Here is a 24,264-nt window from a genome sequence, read left to right as displayed (position 1 = left end):
CTGTCTGGGAGATTCGGTATCTAGTACTTAAAAAGAAAGATGATATTTCGGAGTGACTCTTCGATACAGCAAGGGAAGACTTCAGGTGCTGCTCTGGGTTATCAAACGTCGGACGGTTAAACAACTTATGACTTGGGCTGCCTATACTTATAATTAAAGGCTGGTGCAATGTTTGGAGTTGTACCATCGTCATCGGCGACCACAGCCTCGTATTGGCATGAAAATCAGTACAGGGGGAAACTGCCATATGTTGACTACATTGGTGGACTAGGAACCCGAAGGAATGGAATCCAAACACGCCCAGGAGTTGTGTGGCATTGCTGGAAGTGTCCCGTGTAGTCGTAGTCTAGTAGACCCCCGGTCCTTGGAAACCGGGCCAGTTTTAACTGTTGACGATTTACACTTGGCACCCTACATGGTGAATCAACTTGACGATCTGCTATCCATGCATTCCGAATTTATTATTTCCGAGCCGTTTTCGAATGTGTCATAGGTCACTACCGCAAATCATGGGGTCTTGCCTTCCGTTGATCAAATAAATCCCAAGCCTTAATTATGGATAACGTTTCTATTGACTCCGAGCTTATCTGCTTAGGGCCTTTTCGAGTACCAAACTCATATATGACGTTGATTCTCGTGGGAGCGCTAGATCGAGATTCGACCATTAAGCAATGTTCTATTTACGGCCCAAACCCCCAACGTCTTTGGCGAGGGTCTCAGCAAGCGTCCCATCCAAATTTTGCCGACTGTTATCCACATCCGTTGATACGCCAGAAAACTCAGAGTTACCGGTAGCCGCGTTCGGAAGAGGGTCCAGGTCGCCGAAAAACCCTCGGACTTCCTCCTCCTGCTCCCTCGTGATTCTCAGATACTTGGACTCGAGCGCAAACGGCTCTGGCAACTCCTCGGGCAGTTGGGGTAGCACGTAGATGGTGGGGAATTCCATTATAACGCGACCGCGAAGAGCTTCGGAGAGAATGGTCTGCGCAGATAGCGGGACAAGCACCGTATGCTTCCCTGGTGTTTGGGGCATGAGAAGATAGAAATGGCGGTCCGGGAAGTGAGAGGGAGGCCCTTCATCTATAAGGTCCTCAGGATCTGTAGAGTGTGCGTTTAGCCTCGATCCAGCTGTGTCGAGGTTCGCATCTGGCCCCTGGCTCGGAGTAGGCTCCGAAGTGGGTTGATCAGGTTGTTTAGCAACCTCCACCTCGTTGGGCTCAGGCTGGAGCGATTGATCGGGCGGTAGATTTCCGTCCTGCGATTCATTATGGACTGGCCCTTCGCCCTCCGATGGCCGCTTTCTCTTCTTGGAAGATCGTGACTCTTTCGGTTCAATCATCGCTCTGTAACCATCCGCGAGGGACTCATTCTCGATCATATGGCCTAGTCGTTTCGACCCGTCATCGTGAATCCATTCCACCATCCACCTTATCCGCTTGGATCTAGGGTTGTTAGTATCTCTGGGTTGAACAGCATCATAAACGAAGAAAAGCGTCTCACCGGTTCAAGTAATGGCTCTGGTTCATCTTCCTCCTTGCCATCCCCTTCGGTGCCCTCTCCCAGATGACCTGCGCTCTTCCCACTGCATCCTTCAACCTCGTTTCCTCCCTCAAAGCTACCCTTGCTTCACCCGTCGTGCCTTGTCCTCCACCTCTCCGACCAAACCCCCTTCCACCCCTATCCATGCGTTCCGCCTTCTCCATTCCTCTGCTCTCCACGTCTCTCTCGGCCTTATCGATCACTCGCTCGATCCCGGCTAAGAAGTTATAGTCATGATCAAATGCAGGCTCCGTCGAGAGCTCGCTCTTTTTCATGTATTTGGCCGGATCCCGCTTGCCTGAGCAGGACGCCCATGCTTTGTGCCGCTGGAAGCATGGCAGCGAGCATGTGCGGATTGAGCAGCCGGGGCAACGGTATTTGGGTTTTTGAGTTGTGCTGGGTCTGTTAGAGATAATTGATCAAAAAGTCTCTCCATAAATAAGAAGAATAATCTTCGAAAACAAAGCTCTTAGAGGAGATATGGTTCAACAAACTTGAGGACCAAAGAATTCGACATGGATGCACAGCCTTGCAGGAAATAGACTCTTAAGACCGAGAATATTGGACTTACCAGATGCTACACATCTCACTTAAAAGGGAGGGTTCGGACATTTTATGAATGAAGGGAATGTGCTTCAGCAACAAGTGATGCTCGGATTCAAGTTTTTGTCGGGGCGCGGAACTCTCAAGGGGTGCTCATCTGTGTCTCGTCGAGGCTTGGGCAGGATCCCTTCCTAATCAGTGATCCAGGAGTTCCGTGATGAGGCTAAAATATATAGATGTAATAGGATTAGAGATTAGAAGCAACAATGAGAATGAATTTGGACCATGCGGTGGATGCCATTGGGAGATATCGAAGTTCACAGAATGTAGAAAAGTTCCTTATGATGGCAAACTCTAGTCTCTCATTGGCTGCTATGTTTGTTATGTGACGATTCGAGAATTGAGATCGTTTGCTACAGCACCTCTCTGCTAATACCGCCACTTATCATTGCATTCGTAAAATCGTAGGACTTATGGGTTTGATGCCCAAAAGGCCCTCTGCGTTCGCTCTTCCAATCTTCCACAGATCCTCTTCGTCAACCTGCCCGCTCGCCTCCAAGTCTTCCATGAACATTAGCCCCGCCTCGTTACTCGCAAACGGATAGTCAACACTAAACAGAATCCTGTCTATTTTCGTCGTGCGTAGAAGCGTCGCCATAGGGCTTTGGCTCCAGATCCCACTTGTCGTCACCCAGAAGTTCTCGTTCCACACCTCCCGCCAGCTCCTGGTACCGTTGCCGAATCGGTAAGTCGGACGCGAGGAGATGTTCTCGTCGCGCTCCAGCATGTACGGAATCATTTCCCCGAAATGTCCGATGATGATCTGCAGGCGCGGGAATCGCTCGAACACACCCGCTGCGAACAGCTTCAGCGCATGCAGTCCGACATCGCTGTGCCACCCCCAGAGTGCCGTGCTGAGCTCCAAACGCGCGAGCTCCGATAGGAGTGGTCCGCCGTAGCGCTCCAGCATCTCTGGAGATGGCCACGTCGGGTGAATGTAGATCGGCACGTTCAATTCCTGCGCCGCCGCCCAAATATGATCATACGCGGGAGAATCGAAGTGCGAGCCATTGTAGTGATTGTCGATGAGGGCTCCAAGGAAGCCGTGCTCGTTGACACAGCGGCGGAGTTCCTCGGCGGCGGCTCGTGCGTAGTGGGGCGCCAGTGGAAGGGCGGCAAAGCCGCGGTATCGGGTTGGATGAGTGGCAACGATGGCGGCGAGCTGGTCGTTCGCGGCGACGGCATACTTCGGTGGATAAAGACCAATATCAGGAGCATGCGAGATCACTTGAATTGACACGTTCCCGCGATCCATGGAGGCAAGGCGGACGGCGTCCCATTCTCGCAAGGCAGGCACGGCGGCTGGCTGGTAGGCAAAGAAGTCGGCATGGTATTCAGAGACAGGGATGACATCGGAGAGGTAGTGGTCCTCAAGGGTGATAAGAGGTGGTATAGCGGAGAATACACGAGGTAGAAGAGAGAGCAGGAGAGAATGTTTGAACATCATTGTGCTTTTCAGAGTGGCCTAGAAACCGACCACTGCCCATGAAACCGGAGAGAAAATAGTGATATCCTAAGAGACTTTAGTTAGTATATATGCCATGCCGGTATTATGCACGACTGTTCTTCTCGACAAATGTACAGACATAGTGGCGGGGGGCACCGGAAATGGTGCCATCCTCACCGCTCGGATTGAATCGAAGCCAATGATCCAGGATCGGAACAAGACCAACGGATAAAACGGTTGCTAGGCGCAATTAATGCAGTGGAATTTGGTTAATCGAACAATAGCTCTAACGATGCAGTCACACTAATCCTCGAACCGAGCTGCATACAGTATCTCAATGTATACCAATGCAAGCAAAGCTCTAGTCGAATTCTCTCTGGCTGATATCCATGGGCATAAGTACCGGTAGGTCGCCAACGACATGGCGTTTCATCATTTATGTTATGCAATGCATCTTCGCCCTAGATGCTTGCTGATAACCAGTTTGTGGACGAAAATGATATCCAATATTGTCACCCCACTACTTCCGCAATCGTAACACCATATAGGCTAGAATCCGATAGCCAGCAATGATGGCAATGCTGATTCCAACCCACTGCGCTTCCTTACCAACGCTGATACCGAAGGCCTCTAGCACTGAAGTGCCGCGTATCTTGCCTTTGGAGTTGAGATCGCTTGGGTACATGCAATGGTAAGTGTCCGCGTCTATCGAGGTGCACCTGTAATCCCGATCTTTAAACTCATTGACCATCATCCCCTGGAAGACGTATGCTTGGTAGTCAATGTAGTGGAAGACGTATTTCCAAAACGGATTGAGGATGTTCATCGGCACTAAAAACCCGTCGACGCACATCCACAGCCCGTTTGCGAACGCGGTGACGGCGAGAGCGAGAACGAAGATGGGGAAGATGGACGAGACGAGGACCACGAGCGCTTCGGCAGCCAAGAGGTCGAGGAACAGCCATAGTGTGCTCATAAAGAATGCCTGTGCCTCTTGTCTAAAGCCCGTGAGGAAGTATTCGACGATGGAGAAGAGAGCGGCGATGAGGAAGATAAATGGGAGGCCGATTATGAAATTGGCCATGTTGAATGCCAATGGCCCAACGAGCCCGTTTGCTCGTTCCTTTTTGAATGTCGCCAGATCCTCCAAGAAGGCAGGGACGTAGGCGATAGCCATGAACGACATGAATGCTCCACCGAAAAAGATCGCGTTGATGAATGGTTGGATATTCGCTTGGGTATTGCTCAATCGGAGGAAGACGGTGCCCATGAGAATGGCCAGTCCGAGGTACATGGCGATACGGATTCCGTATACGACGAAGTCCCGGTACGCTTTAGTCCACGATCGATGGAGCAGGACAGGGGTGATCGTCCATAGGCTTGGTTCATGAAGCCTAATATCCGCAAGAATCGGAATGCTCTTCTCGGATTTGGCGAGGTCGATAGTGGCTTGGATTTCGTTCTTGAGCGCAACTCCACGGTCGCTTTCATTCCACTCTCGAGCGATACATTGGGCTCGCTGATACACTTCATCCCCTGGCTGGGCCAGGTCAGTGTTGATTAGGTCCAGATAGTATTCAGCTGGGTTAATCTCCGTAGGCATTTGGAAATCAATACTGGAGAAATACGGATGTGCTTCTGGGAGGGAACCGAAGTAACATGTCTTGCCGGTGGAAAGGAGACAGAGCCTATCGAATAGTTTAAACGTCGACGTCGACGGCTGATGGATGGACGCAATGATAATAAGCTGGACGAAGTTAGCACCTCGACTTGTAGGGATGGAGGCGATATGGCTCACCTTGTTCTTCCGCCCAATTTCTTTGATATAATTCATCACTTCATAGCTGAGAGCAGAATCAAGACCACTTGTCGGTTCATCCAGGAAAAGGATCCTTGGGTCTGTGACAAGCTGGCTTGCAACCCCAAGTCGTTTCTTTTGGCCACCGCTGAGACCCTTCTGGATGGGGGTTCCAACAATTGTATCCGCCTGGCCTTGTAGGCCAAAGCTTGCTATCAGGTCCCGGACGCGTTGCTTCCTCTCCTTCTTTGTAGTCGAACTAGGCAATATTAGTTATCTGTATCGAGCCATACACAAATCCAGCTTACCTGGATAATGCGAGACCAGCTGCAAAATTCATCGTCTCTATCACTGTCAAACTTCCGATCAGGGCATCCTCCTGCTCCACGTAACTGGAGTGCTGCCGAAGTATATCTTGGTCGATCCGTTGGCCATTTGCTAAGATCTCGCCCGTCGTCGTTGCACCAGCCGCGGCCTTTCTATGAGCGAGGGCGTTGAGCAGCGTGGTCTTCCCTGATCCGCTCGGTCCCATGATGGCAAGCATCTCTCCCTGGTGAACAATGCCGCTCGCATCGGAAAGGATGGAAAGGGGGTCCTTCGTTTTACGGTCCTTGATCTGGACATCAAGGCTGTTCCAAGCAAAGGAGCGAACCACATCGTTCACGAGATGGACGCCTTTGGCGTGGCCCAGTTCTAGATCACGCTGTGTTCCATCGGAGTCAATGTCTGACACGACCATTGCTGGTTTGCTGGACATTCAGGCTATGTACGGAACTTTGAAATATAACCAAATGAAATAGTGACTTAAAGTGAGTAAGGATATTAGACGAAGTGCATATTTAAAATCATCGACACGTAAAGTATGATGAAACTCAACTACTTATACTGGTGTCTTAGACGATACCTCAAGTGCATACCTACCCAATGTCGCCGAAGTAGCAATGCCATTTGTATCCGGGAACCGCATCAGTACAGCTTCACCGACCCCCAAGATTAAACTTTCCGATTAATCGTTAGAGATTAGTTAACCTAAAGTGCAAGTATCGGGTATGCCGTATGTCGAATAACTTTGCGTGGCTGGCTAGGTGTTATATGTTTCCGACTTCGTCCACGTGTGAGATTTTATGTGCTTTGCTTCAGCCCTATTAGTTAATAAGTGAGATTATGTATCCGGTCTCAGCCTCAAGTGAGATTTTAGTACGCAGGAAGTATCCGATTCAGCTTTGAAAAATTTCTCGATGAAGTGTCCGAACCTAATAATATCTGAAGGGATCTAGAACCGCAAGAACCTTCAGAGTCTAGATTTGGGGGTTAGGCGAATGTCAAAAATCAGATTGATAACAGGTGGTTCTCAGTCCAACGACACCACATCAAGTGATAGGGAATCACAGATGTATGATGCATATTACCTAATTTCCAATTTGGAGTGCTGGACCTTTCGATCTCGTTAATATATCCTTTCAAAAGGTAAACGATCCATTGTAAGGCCGCTTCCTTGCGCCACATCATGTTGAACAGATCACCGGCTCCATTCTATACAAAAGAGAACGCTTCTAGTCTCTCACTGTTCTCGACCTCTGGGATCTGGCCATACAAGGCCCACACGATAAGCATCGCTTTCATGGACTTAAATTCGTTGCGTAATATCCACGCTCGGAACATACCCACCACACGACTCCGCAGATGATACCGTCGGCAGGTCATAAGACGGCCTAGTGGCCAATGTACTTGATGCATTTCTGTTGGATTTTGGCTTCCATCATCTCCGGCTCTTGTTCCAGTCCAACAACTTCTGCTAAGAGCTTGGGGTCCATGACAGTATCGTAGAAGAAGTATCAGTTCGGTTGTGGCAGCGCCGGTATTGGGTGGATTTGTCCATCCAGGAAGGATTGAAAGGGTTTCTGTTGCATCCTAGTTCTAGACTAAGTCTCATCATGCTACTTCCAGAAACCAGAGCAGGGGTTTGGGGTATGGTATGGACTTGAGCTATCACCGCAGGCTCTCTCCCGGAGGAAAAGAGTGATCCCATCGGTGTACTGGATAGACTTGGAAAATGCAATGAGAATTTCAGTCATACCAGGAGCGGGGTATAGTAGGTTTGGGAGTTTAGAACATCATGACTGAGGCAGGGACTCATTGATATGTATTTGGAACAAGGTAACCCACGTGGGAAGCTCGTGAAGGCGTTTCTTCCTTCGTATACCGTTAGAGAGGATGTGAACGGCATAATGCTGCCATATTAATGCCATAATAGTCGAGGTGCGGGAACAAAGTTACACGACAGCCATCTGATAGATGCATTCGGTCATGAGTATGCCAGGTGTACTTCATTTGCGGATGATAGGTGGTAGTAATACCTCCGTACAACCTGCTGAATCCGGAGACTTCCATTCTGCTATTATCAATCGACAATATCTTAACAACTCAGTCTTGGACGGTTGATGGCCCAATAGCCAAGAAGTAGGTTCATGGACAAACCTAGGATTCGATGCGTAACAGGCATAATTAAGTCACAACTGAGAATATGCATTGGATGTGATGAATCGCGAAATTCCATGTTCCTGGTTGGAACTCGCCGCACCAGAGTCGATAAAATAAGTAACTATAACCATCTCGGTTCTGAAACGATGGGGTGTCGGCCCGCCCCTGTGATAAATTAGAGTTCGTTGATACCAGCAAAAAACCCAGCAAAGTGGATATCAATTCCTCCGACCACGACTCGGGAACGACTGAACGAGAGATGATTACTTGCTGGACTGGTCATATCCCTGGTGCTTGCGGCTTCAAGACTCTGAAACTTCCGGGACCCATTCAGCATTCGAACTCAATAATTGAACAGCAAGTCGATGGACCAGAAGATGAATTCAAAGTCAATTCGGCTGGTCAGTTGGCCTCTCAAGCAAGCCTGAAACCATCCGATTCTCCATTCACGACCAAGCCATTTGGCCCTGCCCCCCAATGTCTCAAGGATCCATCAACGAATTTCCCACAGAACCCAGACATCAGCAGGGTTTGGGGGTCGGTGGAAATGGTGAGGGCTGGTGGTGGTTACTGGCGCAGGGAACACCTCCCCATTGGCCGCGGTATTCCGAATCACCACCCCTTAGAAAGTTGGAATTGATTTGAGAACCCTTTCACATCTCCCTCCCGCGATGCCGCCATTCCTTGCTAGATTTTTCAGGAACAGTTATCCGATAGACCATGTATTGCCTTCCTTACGAGTTATGGGCTATCGCCTATCGCACGCATGCCATATTGTCTAGCTCAGAACATCGATTTTGTGGACGTCTCAGGATTTGAGAATTGCCAATTGATAGTACCCGTGTCAATCATGCATCCAATTCTCGCATCACTTCGGCGTTCGGGGCCTAGCTCTCTCTGTTATGGTCACTGCACATGTCGATCTGGAATGCATTCTCGACGGGACACAGGGCATTATTGGGGACGTGGAGTTCATCGAACGACCAGTTTCATGCAACGGGCTGTATGACGGGTAAACACAGCTACCGGCATGCACGATGGGATTAAAAATGTTCCGCTACATGATTGAGAACGAGAGGGAAAATGGACTGTTTCTCCTTGAGTAATTTCTCAATCGCCATCAGATATGCAACGTCACTAATCCCCAGTAGCCGCACCTGTCAACTGTGGTGACATCGTGGGGTCTTCGGCAGTTTGGGACTTGGGCGATCCTGATGAGTGATAGCCCACAAGCTAGAGCCTTTTATCTTTGCGACTTTTGAGAATTGAGACTTGGGGGGAGTGGATAGTCAATTTGCCCCTGGGACCGGCGCATGCAGCTAACTCCGTCCAGGTGGGATTGTCAGGGACGAGGGCATCTCTACCCACCCCAAAGGTCCCCAAATGTCCCCAAATGCCTGCAACCGAGCCGGCAAGCCCCTCGACCCCTTGCCCGAAGAAGCAAAGTGTATCAGCGCCACGATCCCATCACCTATTATCCCTGATGATTGATGGCACTTCGCGGCCGAGACGGACGCTTTGTGTCCGTCTCACCCTATCCTGGTCCTTGTCCTCGGTGGTCTGCCCGTGTCGTTTCCTTGCTCCGGGTCTGGTGGTGGTGAGTATCTCCCTTTTCTCCATCATCTATCTCCCTCGGTATCGAGCATCTCTTCTCTTTCTTTCGAGCTTCGAATTCTCTCTCCATTTGCTCCAGATAATTCATGCGGCTCTGTCCGTCTTACTCTCTTTGACCGTCTGGAGAAACGATACTTTGAACGCGTCTTTTTGCTTCCGTTGGTTCCGCTGGAGAGACCACAGAGCTGATATTCAGTATATCTAAGCCTTAAACGTCGAGAACTAAGGTCAATTGATTTTGAACCTCGGACCTAATTGAGAGAACATTCCGTCCCAGTTTAAGCTGGTCACTGGAAAACCATACGTTCACAACTACGAAACTACCGTCGAACAATCATAGGATTTGTTGAATATGGCACCTTCACTTAGTCTTCGCCCTCGCACCGGCGAGCGGCCTTCAACTCGAGATCACAACGACCCTAACCTCATGATTCCCTCTCGCACCTCATCCCTTCATTCCCGCATCACCCAGCCTTTGCCCTCAACCCTCAATATCAAACCAGGTCAACGGACCCCAAAGACGCTCACTCATGCGTACATGGTCTGCGGTCTCTGCCGGGAACCATCACAATGGGTGCGAGCGCCGCCGCCAAGTCAGGGGAAGATCGGGCACATGAAGGGTGCGGTTGGACAGTTCTGGCTACCAGAGATCTTGGGAAGCAGCCCAAGACTCGAGCAAGATAACGAGATTGCACGATCATTGCACGCATCGATGAGGGTATGTTCCGCTTTTGATAATCTACACTTCTCCCGAACTCCGAGATGAAGATAAGACATCAATTGTTGCTTCTGAAGATGCTGATATCCTTTTGTGCAGGCGTGCTTCCCTCATGATGTGGAGATTTGCACCGGCCGAGTCCAGCCGCATTGCGTCCACCATTCGTTCGTTTTGCAGCAGGATTCGTCCCATACACTTTATGGAATTGCTCTTCGCGTATGGTCGCGTGCCGACGAGAAGCGAGCAGAGACTATCCGTGACCTTCGGCGCAGGACTGAGCCAGACTTCTATGATAACGGCGACGAGACTTATTGGATTCCATACTGCCTGAGCTTCCTTTCGCGATATCCGCTCTACAACCTCCTTGGTGACTACCTTCGAGGCATGTGGATCCACTGGAACAAGGCCACCAATCTTTTCCATGCCGAAGAGGTCTCTCGCATTCTCAGCTTCCCGGCTCCCCGTTTGAACGATCTCGTTCGCATCGACATGAAGGACTACGCCCTTTGCTACCAGTTCCCTTCGTCTCCGACTGGCTTCCAGAACTTCGCCATGTGGCCGCTGTTCGCCTGCTTGTCGATCCCGAACATTGTTGGTGTCATTGAGGCTGCTGTCTCTCCAACCCGCCGAATCATCTTCATCTCCCACTATCCGGCAGTGTTGACGGTCGCTGCGGAGACCATCCGATTCTCCGTCCGGGTCTACGAATGGAGCGGACTTTATGTTCCGGTCGTCCACGCTCGCCATGTCAAGGAGCTGGTTCAGGAGCCTGGCCCATACATCCTGGGCATTACTGCTGAATGCAAGTCTCTTTTCACGGCTCCTACTGACGCTCTTGTCGTCGACTTGGACAGGAATTTCGTCCTCACTTCTAGCCCCCCGACTGCTTTGAGCCCTAAGCAGCGAACGAAGATGATCAACCGCCTGACCCAGGCACTGAACCGTGAAGTCACCCCGTCTGGCGTGCCGCAGCATCTCCGATCCGCCTACGGAGGTGGAAAGTTGATTCCGGCCGGTCAAATTATCGTCATGAAAGGCGAAGTCGAGAGCATTCAAGATCCGGATTGGTGGAACCAAGATGGTGTTATGCATGTCATGGACCACGTCTGCGAGAAATTGGTATGTGGATCACCGGCTATTATTTATAATAAACTAACTCATTGGCAGGGTCGCAACACTGGCATAAAGGCTGTCTTTGGTGGAACCGTCAAGAAGCCGCTGATGACCAAGGTCTCCATGCGTCATCTCAACGAGATTGTTCGCGAGCGCAACCAATACTCCCGCGATGCCATGGAAGCCTGGCAAGACTTTATCAACCTCAAGGGACGCATGGACACCGAGCTCAACAAGGTCACCAAGCGGAACAATTTCCTTGTCGAAGAGTTGGAGAGCTGGAAACAGCAATTCCTCAAGTTCCAGGCTTTTGCCGAGCAGCTTACAAAGGAGACCCAAGAGCTCAAGATCAAGATTGAGAACCACAAGCGGGAGAACCGCCGCCTCAGCACACTCATCGACCAGCAGAAGGACGACGCTGCCCGCCTCACTGTCCGCCTGTCCGGCACAGAGAAGCAGAGAGACGATGCTCTCGAGGCTCTCGTCCTACAGCAAGAAATTGCCGAGGAGCTCGAGCGAGAACGCAAGCGCAACAAGAAATCTCTTGGTGCCCTCGAACACACCAACCAAACCATTGTCCGTCAACGCGACGAGGCCCAGCGCGTGGTCTTGCACCTTCGTGCCCTCATCGACGGGCAAGCCCACCATATGGAGCACATCGTCAAGACGCTCTCCACCGCGCCAGAACTCACCGAGTACATCGAAGAAGGCTTCGAAGACCTGCCCGAGGAAGAAGAAGCAGAAGGATCCGACTCTGGCGCCAAGCGCACGGTGGAAAACGGAAGCATCCGCTCCACCCGTCGCGCTCCGTCCATCACCCCCTCCTCTCGCTCCATCTCCCGCGCCTCTACCGTCGATGGCAAGCACCTCGACGGCGAGGACGTCACCCCTGACATGGAGAGCCGCCTCCTCGACTCCTCCCTCTCCCGAAACCGCCTCTCCACCGGCAGCATGGCCGATGTCGCCGACCGCCACCTCCGCGACAAGACCGATGCCATCGCCTACATCATCCGGAACATCTCCGAACAGTGCGCCGCCGCCGTCGAGGGACTCGAGCTCGCGCAGCGCGCCGAGGACGATGGGAGCGAAGCCGATGCCCAGGAGCGCCGCGTCAGCAATGGCAGCAACGGGAAGCGCGCCCGCACCAAGCCGTCCAAGGGCTCGATGTCGTCCGCGGGGTCGGCGACCGCGGTGTCGGATGATGGCCACGAGGACGATCACTTGCACGTAGACCGCGATCGACGCGTCAGCTCCATTCCGCCGACGCCGGATTTAGTGCACAATAGGAGCAGCACGAGTATGTCGATGATGAGCGCGAGCTCGGCGGCGACGCCGGAGAGACATAGCCTGCAGGCGTATGAGAACAAGGCGAATGTGCCGACTCGAATCCATGAGGATGAGGCGGAGACTGAACAGGGTTCGGAGGGAGTCGACATGCAGGTCGAGACCCCGTTGACGAAGTTCCCGAAAGGCGTGATGGGGCTTGGGCAGGAGAAGGTGAAGCGAGCGGTAGTTTAGACGCACTTTCCGAGTGACATGATGCTCGACATGAAGATTCCTGTTCCTTCGATTCTGATGCTCGTTTGATGGGCGTATTCCGTTGAACTTTGATTGCCGCTCTCGAACATGTCCGCCATTTGGCCATTCGAGCGGTACAAAATCTTCTTGTAGCGTTATCTATCCTTCTTCTCTTATGTCCTGGATAGTGGCGTCACTGAGTGGGATTCGGATCTTTCGTGCATATATATCCTCCAATGTTTCTCGTACGTAGCTCTGGATTTAATGGAATCATAAATGTTTAGTCAAAGCTGTATCCACTGCAGGACGCTTTATCACTTCAATGGTAATTTACAAACTTGTCCAGGCTATCTTTCGATATTTGATGAGGTGATTGAGAATCCGGTGAAGTCAGGTGAATTCATAGACAGAGGGGAAGAATGGTGGACAGCCCTGGAGGAAACACGGCGTGATATATCTGTCCCATCTGTGTATGGGATCCGCACCTATCATATCTCCATGATCTGAATCCGTTCCTGATAAATTTACCGGCTTTAAGCATCTACTCTAGGTTTCGTACACATTCAATGAATTGCATCGATTTTGGTCCCAGGGTGGGGAAATAAATTTATGGAACAGAGGGTCCAAAAAAGTAGTGTGGATCATATATCACAGAGCGCAAATCTTAAATATAAGCTGCCGATATAGTCTAGCGGTTATGATTCGTCACTCGTATTCTCATCAATTCGATATGACGGGGTCCTCAGTTCAAATCTGAGTGTCGGCATTTCTTTTGCTTTTTTTTTTCTTTTGACTTTAGTAAATGCTATTCGGATGACCAGTTTTCCTTTTTTGCCGTCTTGAGATTCCAACAGTCGCTTGGAAGAAACGGAAATTGGTGGTCTGCAAGTCGAGTGGAAGCTTCCTTGGAACACCAAGTTGCCCTCCTTCCTTCAATACTACCGCCACCACTCGCTCTTCGTCAAAATTTCTCAGGTGGCACTTAGTGGAGGGGGGAGCATTTGTTGGATGCTTGCTCTATGACGGAGGATGCAAATCTCTGCCGCTCGAAGGCGACGATTTGTTCTGATAATCACAGCGCTGTTGCGAAATCAAAGAATGTAGGATCCCACAAACGGAGTATTCCTGGCCCGGTGTCGAAAGCTGTCCAGCGATGGATTCTTCAAGTCCAATCCAGCATTCCGGGGAGCATTGAAATCGACCGCATTGATCCCCTCCCCTTGGTCAACGCTTTATCAAGATATACCGTATATGGCTCGTTGCTGTCGGTTCGGCCAGGTCTATTCGAAACAGGTGCCTGGGGGGAGCTCTTCAACGCGCATCAGTCGGTGACTGCCTCATCCTTTTATCGCATATTAGCGGAGGAGCTCAGGGTTACTCACATTGCCTATAACGGCACCATTCCAGCGACTCAATCGAAGTATGGTGAAGAAGAGGCTTCGAATGACTTTGGTTCCGGACTCGATCAATCGCAAGCAACCCTTCTTCGCATACCTGCGAAAATCCAGCCTTTATATGGCTACTTCGGACCACTAGAGGACAATACAACCGCAAACACTGACAGGATCCGCACGTGGCCAAATCATAAGGCCCTCCCGCAGACCTTCTTCGCCACAGTGCAGCAGTTTGGGATATCTTACGTCTTCCCTCCAATCCACTGCATGTTCTCGCGGGGGAACACACGAGAGAAGGAAAGACTCCTCAATCTCCCGGCCATTCAATCCGCTGTCCACGAAGGTCAAGCTGCTGGAACCGGATGCGCAGCTGTCGATCTTTACGCTGGAATCGGCTACTTCTCATTCTGCTATGCCAAAGCTGGTGTGGATACGATCCTCGCCTGGGAAGTGAACGGCTGGTCAGTGGAAGCGTTTAGACGTGGTGCGGTCCAAAACAAATGGGAATGCAAGATTATCTCGCTATCCGACGACGACCCCGTGCTTGAGGAGTGGCGTGTTCAAGATCATGAAGATGAGAAGCAAAGCTCGGCACCAAGGCTCGTCATGTTCCACCAATCGAATGAATATGCCGCCGACGAACTGGAAAGAACTCGACACATGTGGCCACCGATACGGCATGTCAACTGTGGCTACCTGCCATCCTCCGGGCCGTCATGGTCGGCTGCGGTCAAAGCACTGGATCCAAAATTAGGAGGATGGCTTCATCTCCACGAGAATGTGAAGCAGTCCGACATCGAGGCTAAAGCGCGGGATGTGGTTGTCGAAATACGGAAGCTGTTCGATGCCATCAAGGCCCAAAGGGGTTCAATCTCTAGTGAGCGAGAGCGATCGGATGTGCAGCTGGAGCACATTGAAAGGGTCAAGTCATTTGCCCCTGGGATCTACCATTGTGTTTTTGATATCTGGGTTTCAGGGACGTAGACATGACTGCTTGATGAACTAGTCTAGACACAATAAACTAAGTTACTCGTTTTAGACTTCGGCAAGTCATGATTGGAAAACGGTAGTGAGGGTGGGGTTTGGACCTAGGCCTCATATATTAATAAAAAGAAAGGACTTCGTCATGGCCATTGGGATATGACATGGAGTTAATCAATTACTGACTGCGACGTGTTGCTTCACGTTTGTGCGATGGCAATGTAATCTGCATGTTCATAATAATTACAGAAAGGCGTCGAGGATCAAATGCCATGGTCAAGCACTGGAGGGTCTAGATTGCTTCATAAGACCGAATTTTGCTAAGATGCCGCAGCGGCTCAATCACAACAGAGCCGCTCCTCCACCCTTGCGCCGTCGTTGACGTCTTCCGTTTATTTCCACTGAGCATTAACCATCTCACCTGCATCCTGCATCGTAATTCGCGGCATCGTGAGATTGCCGCAATGCGGTTAAGGCTGATGCGGCTTCTGTTCCAAGCAGTCGGGAATATCGTAACTCCATGGTTCCAGATCTATCGGTCCCGTAATGGAGCTCTTGTTCCGTGGGTTGCAACTGATCACTGGCGATGCTGCTTATGAAGTTATGAGATCATCCCATTCATGCGAGACGGCCTGCAGACTTCTACGGAAGGACAGACTGATACTAAGTCTATAAAACATCAAAGGTAGCCATTGACATCTTGAAATCCTTCAGATCAGATCCTATCATCCCCAGTCTATTCGAAAGCTTACAACTCGGTTCTGAAATATAAATCATGGCATTTCCTCTTTCTGAAAGCACATTTGGATGGACGGCTGTGCCCAGGTCACAGCCGGCTTTATACAAGTCGACGAGCAAGGCGAACTCGAAACCATTTAGTCCGCATGAGGTCAAATTGCCGTCGTCCCCCGTGGCCGTACAGACGCATGAGTACGCCAAAGCAAATCTCCCCGAGAAGACGTTCAATCACTCGATGCGAGTATTTCTCTACGGTACGCCTTCAGAGAAAAGCCGCTCCCGAAGTGACCAGGTACACTAACGTCCAACCAGGAATTGGTGTCCTCGCTCAACACCTGTCCAATTATCCTGCCCCCAACTCCCTCATCGAGACGTATTTCCTCGCCTGTCTCCTCCACGATATCGGTACCACCTCCAACAACATGGACCATACCCGCCTCTCCTTCGAGCTCCAAGGTGCCGTCCTCGCCCTCGACCTTCTCCGCAAATTCGGCGCCCCCGACGACCAAGCCGAGCTGGTCGCCGAGATTGTGAACCGCCACCAAGACCTCGGCGACACGGGCAGCGTCCCATTGCTGCTGGGGCTCACCCTGACCACCACGATCTTCGGTAATCGCCCCCTGGATAAAGCACCCTCATTTCGTGGAACCTGGCTAACGGAGTTGTAGATAACGTCGGAGAAAACGCGGACCTCGTCCATCCGGACACGATCAAGGCGGTGACGACGGCGTATCCGCGGAATAAGTGGAGTGGGTGCTTCGCGGAGACGGTTCGGAAGGAGATATCGAAGAAGCCGTGGTCGCATAGTACGGTCATTGAGAACTTCGCGGAGACTGTGGAGGGGAATAAATTGATGGAGCCGTATGACTGACTGACCTTGACGGGGGAAGGGATGCCTGATGAGAGATGCCGGATCGAAGCTTGCCGTGGGACTGACAGCTGTCGACAAGTATGAGGTGATGATTTATCGCGTTTCGGAGCTGGGGTGGAGTAAAATAGGGTTGCTTTATACGGATGGGGTTTGGGAGACGACGGCACTTGTTCAATGAGCCAAGGCTAGGGTGATGTAACATTCATTATATTATTTACTTAGATGGGGTGTCGAATTCGCAAAATTTAACGATCGTGGTATCTCTATGCCATCCCTTTTGGCCGAGTTGTAAGTGCATCCCGCACTGATCCCAAACTCCGATTCCATGCAATGGGGTACTATCCCAGCGACAACCCAGTCCCGCAGCCCAACCAAAGGCCAAGGTACAAGCTGCGCTATTAATCCTTGACGCTGCTTTCTCTGTACATGTTAAAAGCAGGCGGACAAGGTCCCCATAGGGTATACGCGCCCTTTCCAGCTCTTTTGCCTTTAGAACAATACAAAAAGACTGCCGCTGGCCCCTAGGCCCGCGACCACCGACAAGATTGTCGTGATGGCCGACAGCGCGACCGTTCCCCTCTCCACACGCAGCAAGCTAGGTCCTGCTGCTGACGCACCCGTCGGTGCGCCCGCCATGCCCGAACCGGTACCAGCTGGTACTCCGGGGGTCGAGGCACTCGCCGTCGCACCTAAATCGAACGTCGCGGGACTCGCACTCGGCAAGCCCGTGCCGGAACCACCACCGGAATTCGAGCGGAAATTCGACTGGAAGGGGCTGTTGCCGGTCGCGGTTTGGGTGACCTGGACGCCGCTGGCGGTGGAGGTGACATCGGGGATGCCGCTCACGATCTCGACGACGTTGGAGTCGGTCACGTTGAACACCGTCTGCGCGATGGCGACCTGGTTGTGCTCGAGGTCGTAGACGACGTAGGCGCTGCGCAGGAAGGTATCGCCGAAGAGGTTCGGGTCGCTGCCGGATCCGAGGAGGCCCCAGTTGCAGGCGGCAACGCCGGAGCGGAAGCGCGGGGCGGGGTAGCCGTCTGGGAAGGGGAGGACGAACTGCGAGATCTCGGCGCGGATGACGGGGCCGCCGGGGTTGCCGAAGCCAAAGTTGAGGGTGGCGTTGGAGTCGCGGAGGGAGCAGGGGACGACGAGGCCGTAGTCGGGGTCGGTGGTGGCGCCGACGCCTTTGGCGATGTCACGGGCGATCGGATCGGGAAGGTAGGTGAGGGTGGTGCCGCTGTCGAGGATGACCGGGATTGCCATGTCTTTTTGGGAGTATTGAATGACGTCGTTGCCATTGGCGACGTTGAGGTTGTCCAGGACCACGTTGAAGGAGGTGAGGGAATGGCTCATACGGGACCCGGCACTAAATTCGGACTCGGGCTGTACCGGTAAGGAGACAAGCTTGCCACTGTATTTATTCGTGTCGACTGCACCGAAGAGGATCTCCCCCATCTCAGATTCTGTACAAATATGTTAGCGAACCTGCTATGCTGTTGTGATATACAGGCATAGAACGTACCAAGATCATTCAACCAAAGACTGTATGCCAGAGAACTGATATACCCCTGGTTCTTTAGTTGATTGATTAAGTTCGGATAAATTGATTCCGGACCGTCCGTATGAGCGATACTCTCTCCTGCCGGATACCCGACACCAACGATGCCCTGGAACGGACAGCTAGCACAGTTGACGGTAGCCTGTGTCGCCACTCCCATTGTCATATTCTTGACCGTGGCATCTCCGATCGCGAACACATCAGTGATGTAGTCACCCGCAATTTCGGTGCCATCCACATATGCGATCTCGAAATCCCCTCGGGCGATATTCTTATAAGATGTGCTTGAACCGGGGTCATAGGCACCGTTCGTGCAGGCGTTATTCTTCAGGCATTGAGTGCTTCGCTCCCACGGTAGCCAAATATCTGACGACCCGGTGTCCAGCTGTAGGGAGAATTCTTGAGGGGGGGAGCCGACGGTGACGTTAACGAGGAAGAGAAGGTGGTTCTGCGCATCGTAGATGTCGACGTCGACGGCCTTCAGTCGACGACGTAGGCGAGAGAGGGGCGCGGCGGGGGCGATTCGCTTGGAGAAAGGGAAGGATACGGCTTTAGGTGATTGATCGGCCGCGGATGAAGTGTGTAGGAGGGAAATGAAGGCAAGAAGATATGGTGAGAGGGTGGTCGAGAATCGCATATTGGAGGCGGGACCGAATGAAGCTGTTGAACCACCGAAAAACTTCCGCGGTCCAAGGGACGGCTCTTGAGGGCCACAACAGTTAGCGTGGAGTTAAGAAGGATTGCTCTCTCAGCCTCCTTTCTTTGATAACAATGCCGCAATGCAACGAAGACAGGAAAAGGATGCGTCTAGTGCAACGACGTCTTGTTGCATCTAAGGACTCCTTTTCGACCGACGACCAAGAAGCCAAACAGGAACGCGTAAACGTTCCCCGTATTATTATAAAGGATAGTTCTCCCTCCAACAAGCGGAAATCCCCAAGTAAGCGAAAGGCAAAGTGAACGAAAGCAAAGGAAGAAAGGTTGTAGGTGTTAGCAATACGAAGTCACGAAGTTTGAAGGATGTCAAGGTTAAGATGTCAAGGTCCAAGAAGCTCGATGGAAAAAGGCTGCATTGGCCACACCGGACATCTTGGCTACGACTACTGCGAACACTGCGCCCGCCAACAGCACTCCAAGGCACGCTGCCAAGTGCCATGTGCAGCGGCTTCTGAGCTGCTCATGAGCTGCCAAAGCGCCATGAACTAAGAAAGGGGCAAGCAATGGTCATACTCCACACGAACACGAATGCATTAACCCGAATTCGGCCTCCTTTGATCCCCTCCCCCCCAATTCTTCCCACTCCCCCCGGTCGTGTCTCGCATCTAGTTCATCCACTGTGGCTTGATCGTCGGCCCACTATCCCCCATTCCGGTCCAGCGCCGTCCGCCTCAGCCAGCATGAGGCTCGGCGCCGCGCATGATAGTGGATGGCTGGACCGTTTGAGACTCGGAGGCGTTGCGCGACGGGCAATGCGGATGCCTCCCGGGGACTGCTCGTGGCTCGTGCGCTGCTGCACTGCTGTATTGAGTATTCAGTATCGAGTGTATCGGGTGATCGGGTATCCTGTATCGGTGTATCGGAGCATCTCGGCTCTCGCTACCGGCTACCGCTGAAATTGCTGCTGGGTGTTTCTTTGCCTCATGCCTGTGGTCTTGGAGTCTGGAGATACCTTGCTGTGGGGATGGAAGGAGTGTGAAATCGAGGCACTGGGCGGGGATATGCGGTCGATATCCTGGCCTCGCATCTTGCTTTGGAGACCCCTCTGGCCAGATTTGACGATGTAGCACCCTGACCGATGTCAGGACTCCGACGGGTCGCGCGTGAGGATTACGCGGCACGGTGGGCATGGCGGCCAAAGGGCTGTCTCAGGCTCTCAGCGCACAGATTCTACCCCAGGATTTGCCATCGCAAAGTGACAATATCCGTACAGTAATAATAATATGGCATGGTGTGGACTTAATCTTGATGCCAATTGGAAGATGAAATCCGGGGGTGCGACTCCTAATATAGATATATAAGGCGCGGTATATAATGCGTCGGCCGTCCGCGCAGTCGAGTGGTACAAGTGAATCGTCCTGAGCCTTAACGAAGACTAGAGATGACAGATATGGTGGCTCGGATGTGCAACCGAGGGTGGCTAGATTTCTAGGGCTTAATATCATAAGGATAAATGGTTAAATCTAGACTAGCGAGTTCATGGGAATACTCCTCTCAACGAGCCCTTTCAGGTGTCAAAGTGCTCGAACCTGCTTCAGAGGCATAAGGTATAGTATCGATGTTTGTCATTGATGGATTGTCCCTTTCTTGTAGAATCTATCCTAGGGCGGCTCACAAACTGCGTACCTACTCCTTGATGCGCAGCCTGCGTGAAATTCGAAACCATATCTGAATGAATTTGGTGATCATCCCTATCCTTCCACACAGCTTTTTCCCAGGCATTGACGATAACAATCATGCTACGCCAATGCAAATAACAGAAAGAAAATACTACGACAACAACTCCACATCCAACCCCAATCCCCTCATGAACAGATTGACCTTGTGCAACCGCTTCTCCCCTTCTTCCCCAGGCAAGCTTCTCGCTACCCCCACCGTTTCCATCACCCGATCCTTCACCCCCAGTACTAACCGCTGCTGCTGCCCCGGATCCGCCGCCGCCCCGATGCACGCCAGGAACTGCCACACATGGACGTCGTCGCCTGTCTCGGTCTTCGCCGGGTGACCGAACCCGCCGAAAAGGAACGGCAGCGCCGGCTCCAGCGCGGCGAACAGCTTCGTGTACGTGTCCCGGTACGCGGCGAGGTCGGGGAGCTGCTGTTCGAGGGACTCGGCGGGGAGCATCTGCGCGGCCTGCTGGGCGACGAGGGCTTCGCGGAGGACTTCGGCGCGGGAGACGAGGAGGGTAAGGATGGAGGTGCCGATCTTGGTGCGGGCGAGCCAGGGGATGGTGGTGCGCTCGACGATGAGGCCGAGGAGTCCGACGACAACATTAAGGGGGGAGTCGTGGAAGACGGCGAAGAGGAGGGGGTTAATGGTGGCGGTGAAAAGGTCGATTTCATCTTTGATGGGTTGGGGGAGGGTGGTGCTGTTGGGGGGAGGGACGCCGTGTTGGATGACGCGGAGGTGATCGAGGTTGATGAGGGTGAGGGTCGTGATGGTGAGGCGTTGGTTGTCGTCGATGTGACGGAAGACGCGGCCCAATGCTTTCATGCCCTTGCCGTGGTTAACAAGCAGGATAAATGGGTGGGGAATGGGTGAGCTAGAGACGGGTCAATATGGCCATATTTGCATCAATTGGTGTCAGACGTACCCAGGAACAATAGGTTCCATGACTCTCAGGCCATTCCACAACTTTTTGTTCAACTGTCCCAACCTATGCCGCCATTCCATCATCGCTTGGATCAGATCCGCAGAGCTCTCCTCGGTTAATGGTGGTGGCATCCGGCGATCGTGATCCTCCATCGCCATCAGGGTTTCATAGACGGTTTCAAGATCCTTCAGGACCTTACGACGTTCAGTAGCCTCGTCCTTCACACTTCCGTGCGGATCCTTCCCGCCCTGTGCACTGCCTGGACGTGCTTCAGCGTGATGCAAAGCTGCTGGCTTGATGTTGAGGAGAGGTTTGGGGGTCTTGGCATTGGAGAAGCTGATCTTTCCCAGACTTCCTTCAATCACAAGTTGCTTGTTTTTGGGCTTCGCTTTTGCGGCTTCCACCGCCCTCGCCACTTGCTGCTCCATTCGCTGGATATGATTATCGGCATTTCCCTGGCGACCCCTTCGCCCGAAACCGTACCGCCCGCCGGTCTGGAAGAGGTAGGTTTGGGCAAACTGCGAGGCAGGCTGTCCCGGATGAGCACGCGCGGCACCGCGGATCTGAGCATATACTTGGTAGTAAAAGTCGTCCGAGATGATAGCTTCCGGAGATCCAGCCTCGTCGAGGTTACCAATAGAAGCCATCAACTGCTGAAGTTGGATCCTAGTGATGAAGTTCTTGTCTTGTGGCGTCATGAGACCGTTATCTTTCGACAACATATGGATCTTGTGATTTCGCTTCGCTCGTTTGGCTTCCTCAATAAGGTATGCCTTTCGCTCTTCGTCGGACAGTTGGAGTATCTGCTGAGGATTGGTAATGATAGGCCCGCTGTATGAAGGACCTCGTTGATGAGCCGGTCCAGTTGGGACCCGCTGCCCAGCCGCGTCGCTTGGGCGTGGCTGTTGGACTGGTTGGCCCTGACCCGAAAGTCGGTTGGGGTTCTGGAGGATCTGGCGCGGTTGTGGAGACGCTCTGGCCTGCTGCGGCGGAGGACGCTGACGGGGTTGTTGTCTCTGATTGCTGGGTTCCGGTGCCTGTTTCGGTCGCTGAAGGATCTGGGGATGCTGGACACCCTGCCCTGGCAGTTCTGCCTGCATGGGAGGACGCTCATGGAAACTACGAGCATCATGAGGAATGGCCTGCTGGATTGGGGGCAGGAAACCTGGCTGCTGTGGATGCGGCCGTTGAAGGACTTGTGGAGGACCAGAGAACTGCGGCGGCGGCGGGCCAGGCGGCTGGAACTGTTGCTGATGGTGAGGAACCGGCTCGGGTGCAATAGACTGAGGGGCGGGCTGCTGAGTTGTGTGAACCGATTGTTGTCTCATCATTGCCTCCACCTCCTCTAAGCTCATCATCTTCCTGGCGGCTGCAGGGCCAGGTTGCTCCCTTGGCGCTTCGGCTGCTTTCGGCGGAATCCCCCAGAGAGCAGCATCAGCTTCAAGGCGCGGAATGTATGAAGCATCCGCATAGTTCTCGTATCCTGTCTTGGCTGGCTGGTACTGTACTGGCGGTGGTGCCTGCGGCTTATTGATGCCATGGCGGGCATGGTAGATCATCTGCTCCTCCTGCATGGCATCTGCGACTCTAGCCGTCCGGGATGCGAAGTCAAAATCTCTTCCCACACCAGCCTGAGTCGCCGGCTGCTCTCCGAATGTGTCGTCGTTGAGGGCATCGTCGGCGTCGCTCAACTGATCGCCGAGGCCGTCATAAGTGTCCTCGAATTCGAGCCTGGAGGAACGTTAGAACGAAGCGCTATCAAAGATTTCTAGGCAGTTATTACGCGTTATCATCTGCTGCCCCGCCTTCGAGGCCTGCAAACGCATCATGCTGGCTGCTGAAACCCGGAACGACTTTGCGATCGCGGGGCAAAGTGGTGTCAAAGCCAAAGAACGACATGGCTTCTGATTGCTAGGACGGAGAAGCTAATTGTAGTGCATAGATGCTATCGATATCTTGCAACTAAAACTAGGTACGAGCCTTAGTTAAGAGCAACAAGACGGTACGGTTGAGGAAGGTTGGTGAAGAAGAATATGTGGGTGGTGAAGTGTGAAGCGAGGAAATCGGATAGTAGACTATATGCTTTCAAGCGATTGGGAAAGGCGCGTAAATGGCTGTAGTGCTATGGTCACCAGACAGCTAGATGATAGCTTTGGCGATTGGAGATGCTAAACTGGTTGCACTGGTATCTCAGACAATTTGTATTCATGGTACATACAAGAGTTCCGTCATTTCCAAAGATGAAGATGATGAATGTGGACGTCGTGACACAGGTGGTGCGCTTCGTCAGCTGGATGGAGAATCATTGCCTGAAGCTGAATTAGGCATTCATATTTGTTTGTTTCTGTTGCGGTTCAGAACGCATCACGTGCTGTTCACAACTATGTACTCCCCAGTCTCCACATGGGCCGACCCGAAGTTGGCCCGAACGGGCTCAGGAATCAATTGATCGATTGTTCACAAGTATCCGTAATCACAACTACCTTAGTCAGCCATCCATACGGAATACAGTAATTACGGAGTAGGTAGTTGTTAGATACGTGGAGAAAACATCAAACACGTTTAATTTTACGAAGAA

The 24,264-nt window shown here is 52.2% G+C and overlaps 8 protein-coding genes and 1 non-coding gene across 9 annotated transcripts; 4 read left to right on the top strand and 5 right to left on the bottom strand.

The window, feature by feature from the left end:
- Positions 1-488: 488 nt before the first annotated feature.
- Positions 489-2,398, bottom strand: P152DRAFT_510367 (uncharacterized protein). Its single transcript, XM_033682654.1, has 3 exons — positions 2,111-2,398; positions 1,501-1,935; positions 489-1,442 (listed from the first exon to the last, which is right to left on the bottom strand). Exons 1-3 carry the CDS (start codon positions 2,149-2,151, stop codon positions 677-679), a joined length of 1,242 nt encoding a protein of 413 aa, XP_033538691.1. The 5' UTR covers positions 2,152-2,398; the 3' UTR covers positions 489-676.
- Positions 2,399-2,426: 28 nt separating this feature from the next.
- On the bottom strand, positions 2,427-3,666 carry P152DRAFT_453666 (uncharacterized protein). Its single transcript, XM_033678425.1, has one exon. The coding sequence runs from the start codon at positions 3,587-3,589 to the stop codon at positions 2,528-2,530; it is 1,062 nt and encodes a 353-aa protein (XP_033538690.1). The 5' UTR covers positions 3,590-3,666; the 3' UTR covers positions 2,427-2,527.
- Positions 3,667-3,849: 183 nt separating this feature from the next.
- Positions 3,850-6,346, bottom strand: P152DRAFT_7101 (putative ATP-binding cassette transporter). The gene is made up of 3 exons (XM_033683187.1): positions 5,696-6,346; positions 5,388-5,646; positions 3,850-5,336 (listed from the first exon to the last, which is right to left on the bottom strand). The coding sequence occupies exons 1-3, from the start codon at positions 6,142-6,144 to the stop codon at positions 4,110-4,112; spliced, it is 1,935 nt and encodes a 644-aa protein (XP_033538689.1). The 5' UTR covers positions 6,145-6,346; the 3' UTR covers positions 3,850-4,109.
- A 3,356-nt stretch (positions 6,347-9,702) lies between these two features.
- Positions 9,703-12,969, top strand: P152DRAFT_7071 (uncharacterized protein). Its single transcript, XM_033683185.1, has 3 exons — positions 9,703-10,200; positions 10,300-11,319; positions 11,368-12,969. The coding sequence occupies exons 1-3, from the start codon at positions 9,835-9,837 to the stop codon at positions 12,829-12,831; spliced, it is 2,850 nt and encodes a 949-aa protein (XP_033538688.1). The 5' UTR covers positions 9,703-9,834; the 3' UTR covers positions 12,832-12,969.
- Positions 12,970-13,508: 539 nt separating this feature from the next.
- P152DRAFT_t7 lies at positions 13,509-13,597 on the top strand. The gene has a single exon. It is a non-coding gene; the product is annotated as a tRNA-Thr (tRNA).
- An 18-nt stretch (positions 13,598-13,615) lies between these two features.
- P152DRAFT_453663 (uncharacterized protein) lies at positions 13,616-15,344 on the top strand. Its single transcript, XM_033678424.1, has one exon. It carries the CDS (start codon positions 13,851-13,853, stop codon positions 15,207-15,209), a length of 1,359 nt encoding a protein of 452 aa, XP_033538687.1. The 5' UTR covers positions 13,616-13,850; the 3' UTR covers positions 15,210-15,344.
- Positions 15,345-15,981: 637 nt separating this feature from the next.
- On the top strand, positions 15,982-17,160 carry P152DRAFT_486440 (putative urea hydro-lyase/cyanamide hydratase; the record flags this gene model as incomplete). Its single annotated transcript, XM_033682085.1, has 3 exons — positions 15,982-16,198; positions 16,257-16,553; positions 16,607-17,160. 3 exons carry the CDS (start codon positions 15,982-15,984, stop codon positions 16,813-16,815), a joined length of 723 nt encoding a protein of 240 aa, XP_033538686.1. The 3' UTR covers positions 16,816-17,160.
- A 426-nt stretch (positions 17,161-17,586) lies between these two features.
- On the bottom strand, positions 17,587-18,794 carry P152DRAFT_383555 (acid protease; the record flags this gene model as incomplete). Its single annotated transcript, XM_033675783.1, has 2 exons — positions 17,587-18,281; positions 18,341-18,794. Coding segments are annotated over 2 exons (1,149 nt in total), but the record flags the coding sequence as incomplete, so codon positions are not given.
- A 1,796-nt stretch (positions 18,795-20,590) lies between these two features.
- Positions 20,591-23,967, bottom strand: P152DRAFT_453660 (uncharacterized protein). The gene is made up of 3 exons (XM_033678423.1): positions 23,470-23,967; positions 21,687-23,417; positions 20,591-21,635 (listed from the first exon to the last, which is right to left on the bottom strand). Exons 1-3 carry the CDS (start codon positions 23,583-23,585, stop codon positions 20,864-20,866), a joined length of 2,619 nt encoding a protein of 872 aa, XP_033538684.1. The 5' UTR covers positions 23,586-23,967; the 3' UTR covers positions 20,591-20,863.
- Positions 23,968-24,264: the final 297 nt, after the last annotated feature.

The sequence above is a fragment of the Eremomyces bilateralis genome (genome assembly GCF_010015585.1).
Source record: "Eremomyces bilateralis CBS 781.70 unplaced genomic scaffold P152scaffold_1, whole genome shotgun sequence".
NCBI lineage: Eukaryota > Fungi > Ascomycota > Dothideomycetes > Eremomycetales > Eremomycetaceae > Eremomyces > Eremomyces bilateralis.
This window is presented reverse-complemented; position numbering and strand designations above follow the sequence as displayed.